We start from the raw sequence: 4,312 nt of genomic DNA, 5'->3' as shown, positions 1-4,312 counted from the left end.
ATTTCACCTCTTTATCCTTCCCTCAGCTGTTGAGAAATAAGAGCAGTTTTTTTTTTAAGTGTAATTTACCTGGGCCGGAAGCAAACCCCCTGGGGTTCTGGCATCCTCCCTCCTCTATGTCACGGATCAGAGAACTGAAACTATTACAAGGCAATTCCTACTCTGTAGCAGGTACCATGGTGGATGCTGGGGGCACCAGCTCTGTACCAGACCCTGTCTTGTTGCTGGGGACAGATGCTCTGCTCCAGGATACCCCTCAGCATCACCACGTGTCATGGTACAGAGCAGGGGCCCTGTCCTGTGTTGGCCTGAAGTGCACACAAGGTTGGAGGAACAAGGGAAGGAAAAGTCTTCCTAGTGAAGACGGGACTGTCAACCTTGAGTCACACCTGAAAGGACAGGTAAGATTTAAGAATAATAGTACCAATTCATGAATGAGGCAACCCAGCTGGTACACTGCAGAGCCAAGGTTTGATCTCAGATCTGTGAGTGTCATGCTTTTGATGACTATGAAGAATGAACATTTCAGAAAACTTTACTATGCAAATTTTATTGTGTGTGTAACACAAAGTCAAGTCAGGCTCCTACAGTAGTATCTCTGGGAGAAAGGGCATCGAAGAAGAGCGAGCACTCTTCCTAGGCTGCTAATGACAAGCCAGATTGCTAAGGGGAGAAATGTGCAGGAAGTGTGCCCTGACATTGCCGGGAGCCAGCAGAACCATGAAGCATCTGGGGGCTGCATTGCAATTATGTGGCCAGGGAGCCAGGGTTTATAGATTGCCCGCTGAGGGGATGTTGGGGGTTGGACTCATGTGTGGTGGCAACACGTCCAGGAATCTGAAGTCTTTGACCTAGTTCATTTCTGACTTTGTATCACATGTTTTCCTTGTCATAAAATCATGGAATGTTGAAGCCAGAGAGAACCTGCTTAATAATTCTTTTGGGCAAGAGTAAGGGTTTTACAAACCTGGATACAAATATCAGTTTAGGTATTTTAGACTATAAGGCAAAAAACACTGTTTTCTTTTTATTTTTTTAATTTCTTTTTCCTTCCTTCCTTCCTTCCTTCCTTCCTTCCTTCCTTCCTTCCTTCCTTCCTTCCTTCCTTCCTTCCTTCCTTCTTTCCTTCCTCCCTCCCTCCCTCCCTCCCTTTCTCCCTTCCTTCCTTTCTTTTCTTTAATTTTCTTTTCCTCCCAAAGGGTCAGAGATATTAAATAATTTGCCCAAGGTTACAGAATCAGTACATATAATTATTTTAGTTATCTATTGCAGCTTAACAAACTACTCTGAAACTTAGTGGCTTAAATTAACAATGATAATTTATTCAGCTGTGTAATTTGGGGAGGGCTCACTGTCAGCTTGGCCAGTTTGACACAGGGCCAGAGGACTGATTTCTCAGATGGCTCATTCACCTGATTAGAATATTAATGCTGACTAGTAGTTGGGAGTTCAGACAGGGCTGAGGGCTGGGGGCCCTTAGCCACTCCTCAGGGGCCTTTCTGAAGACTGCTTGGGCTTCCTCACACCATGGTGGCTGGGTTCCAAGAAGCAGGAAGAGGGAACAGTTTCTTACAGCTTGGGTCTGGAAACCAGGACAGTATCAGTTTCCTCTGACTCTGTCAAGGAGTCACAAAGCTCAGATTCAAGGAGAGTAGCCATAGACTTCACTTTTTGATGGGAAAAGTATAAAAAAGTTTTAGGCTTTATTTAAAAACTACCACAGTAATGAAGACATTATTTTCTCTCATTTAACCCTAAAATAAAATAGTTAATCTTTTTGCATCTCTTTCTGTATTATCTATTTGAAAAAATGAAATTATTGGCCATGGCTGGGTTGCTCAGTGGATAAAGCATTGTTCTGGGGCACTGAGCTTGTGGATTCAATCCTCCATCAGGGCATGTACGAGGAGCAATCAATGAGTACACAACTAAATGGAACCACTAAGTGGAACAATGAGTTGATGCTGCTCTTTCTTTCACTCTCTACCACCCTCACTCTCTCTCCTTCTCTCTCTCTCTCAAATCAAAGAAAAAACAAATTATTTAGTGATTCTCCCATGGTCACATATTTGAAGTTGATGTTGGAGCTTGCATTCAAACTCAATCCTGTGGATGCTGTCTCTTAATAGCTCTGCTCACTCTCCGTGCCTAGTCGTCATGACCATCACTTCATGCTATACTTGCAACAACCTCCTAAACCCTCCTGCCTCCCACCTTGTTCCCCACTGAACTTGCCTTACTACAGCACACTTACCCGTTCTGGAGGGCAGAAAGCATAAGGTCTGTTCCCTTGCTGAGAACTCTTTAAGCTGTCCTCAGACTGAAGCTTTGTCCCTTCTCTTCACTTGGTTACTAGTCTTCATGATGCTGTCCTAGGCTACTTCTCAAGCTCAACAATAGTAATCATCCCTTCACACTGTATTCCAGGAGAAAAAACATGTAACATTTCCCTAATGTTTATGGACCCAAACATAATTCTAAATGCTATAGCGGTATTACCCAATTAAAAATTTTGCAACTCTTTAGTTAAGTTTTGTTTGTTTGTTTTTGTTTTTGTATTTGAAGGCATGTTTGATAAGAAAGTCAAGCTCTTAACCTTTGCTGTAAACTGGAGCTGCTCAAATGCACAATGTTCTCTCTGGTGTCTGAGATTTTATACTTATGTCATCGCTACATCACTATCTTTATCACACTAACTTATCCTTATTTTTCAGGTCCCAGTTTAGGCAGTCCTTTCTCCAGGAAGATTTTTCTGACTCCTCAAGACTGGTTGACCTTCCCCTCTCTTTCTTCCCATAATATTCTGTCTTATTGCTATCCAGGACTTTTCATTTTGTACTGAAATTGTCTAATTTTTTTGTGGTCCTAAAAGGCTGTCAATTCTTTGAGTGTAGAGATACTGTCTAAACTTTACTTTCCTCTTCGGAAGTGGAAGATATTTCAGTCCAAGAGCTTCACAGGTTCTGTTTCAGTTGTAATTATCTACAAGACTATGAGTCTACTGAGCGCTCCTTCCCAATATGCAGCCATATGCCCCAAACTGGACCCACGTAACAGAGTTTGTCATGGTGGGCTTTGCTGGGGTGTATAAAACACGTCTCCTCTTCTTTACACTCTTTCTCAGCATGTACCTGTTTACCTTGGTGGAGAACTTGGCCATTATCATGGTGGTGAGTTTGGACTATCGGCTAAGGAGACCCATGTACTTCTTCTTGACTCACTTGTCCTGCCTTGAAATTGGGTATACCTCAGTCACGGTGCCCAAGATGCTGGTTGGTTTTATTGGGGGAGACAGGGAGAAGAATATCTCTTACATTGGCTGCCTTTCCCAGCTCTTCATCTTCACCTTCCTTGGGGCAACTGAATGTTTCCTACTGGCTGCCATGGCCTATGACCGTTATGTGGCCATTTGTATGCCTCTCCGATATGGTGCCTTGGTGTCATGGGGCACCTGCGCCCGTCTGGCTGGTGCTTGTTGGCTGGTGGGCTTCCTCACGCCTGTGTTGCCCATTTATCTCATGTCCCAGCTGACATTTTGTGGCTCCAACGTTGTCGACCACTTCTTCTGTGATGCCTCACCTCTGCTGGCCTTGTCCTGCTCAGATGTCACCCTGAAGGAGAACGCAGACTTCCTAGTTTCCCTGGTGGTGCTCCTGGCCTCCTCTGCAGTCATTTCTGTGTCCTATGGCAACATTGTCTGGACGCTGCTACATATCCACTCAGCAGCTGAACGTCGGAAGGCCTTCTCCACTTGTGCAGCTCACCTGACTGTGGTGAGCCTCTTCTATGGCACTCTTTTCTTTATGTATGTCCGGACCAAAGTAGCCTCCTCTGTCAACTTCAACAAGGTGGTATCTGTTTTCTACTCCATTGTCACGCCAATGCTCAACCCCCTCATCTACAGCCTTCGAAACAAGGAGGTGAAGGGAGCTCTGAGAAGAGTGTTTACCCTCAAATTTTGGAAAGGCTAGTAATGGGGTATGTGGGATCCAGTTTCCTTGCCCTTTAGAAAGAGGGTGGTGAGGGCTATGATATGCAGCAGTGGCCTGGGTAGTCAGGAGTTATGAACTATGTATTAGTTAAAGCAAAATTCTTATCTGCTATAACAAGAGAGACCTAACCATAATGTAGCTTAAAGAGTAAAGGAGATTTTCTCTTTTCTGCAGGAGTGAAAGGTGAATGTTCTTGGTTGGTGGGTGGCATTATTCAATACCTTATAAGAATCCAAGCTCCTTCCATCTTGTGGGCCCACAGGCCTAGTTCAATTCAACACTTGTTTTCAATGACTTGTGAGCTAAGAACAGTTTTTATA

At 44.0% G+C, this 4,312-nt stretch overlaps 1 protein-coding gene across 1 annotated transcript; it reads left to right on the top strand.

Annotated features, from left to right (window-relative positions):
- The first annotated feature begins 3,011 nt into the window (after positions 1 to 3,011).
- Positions 3,012 to 4,108, top strand: OR6Q1 (olfactory receptor family 6 subfamily Q member 1). Its single transcript, XM_066360431.1, has one exon. It carries the CDS (start codon positions 3,021 to 3,023, stop codon positions 3,969 to 3,971), a length of 951 nt encoding a protein of 316 aa, XP_066216528.1. The 5' UTR covers positions 3,012 to 3,020; the 3' UTR covers positions 3,972 to 4,108.
- The last annotated feature ends 204 nt before the right edge of the window (positions 4,109 to 4,312 follow it).

Source organism: Saccopteryx leptura, chromosome 1, assembly GCF_036850995.1.
Source record: "Saccopteryx leptura isolate mSacLep1 chromosome 1, mSacLep1_pri_phased_curated, whole genome shotgun sequence".
In the NCBI taxonomy this organism is placed as follows: Eukaryota; Metazoa; Chordata; class Mammalia; order Chiroptera; family Emballonuridae; genus Saccopteryx; species Saccopteryx leptura.
This window is presented reverse-complemented; position numbering and strand designations above follow the sequence as displayed.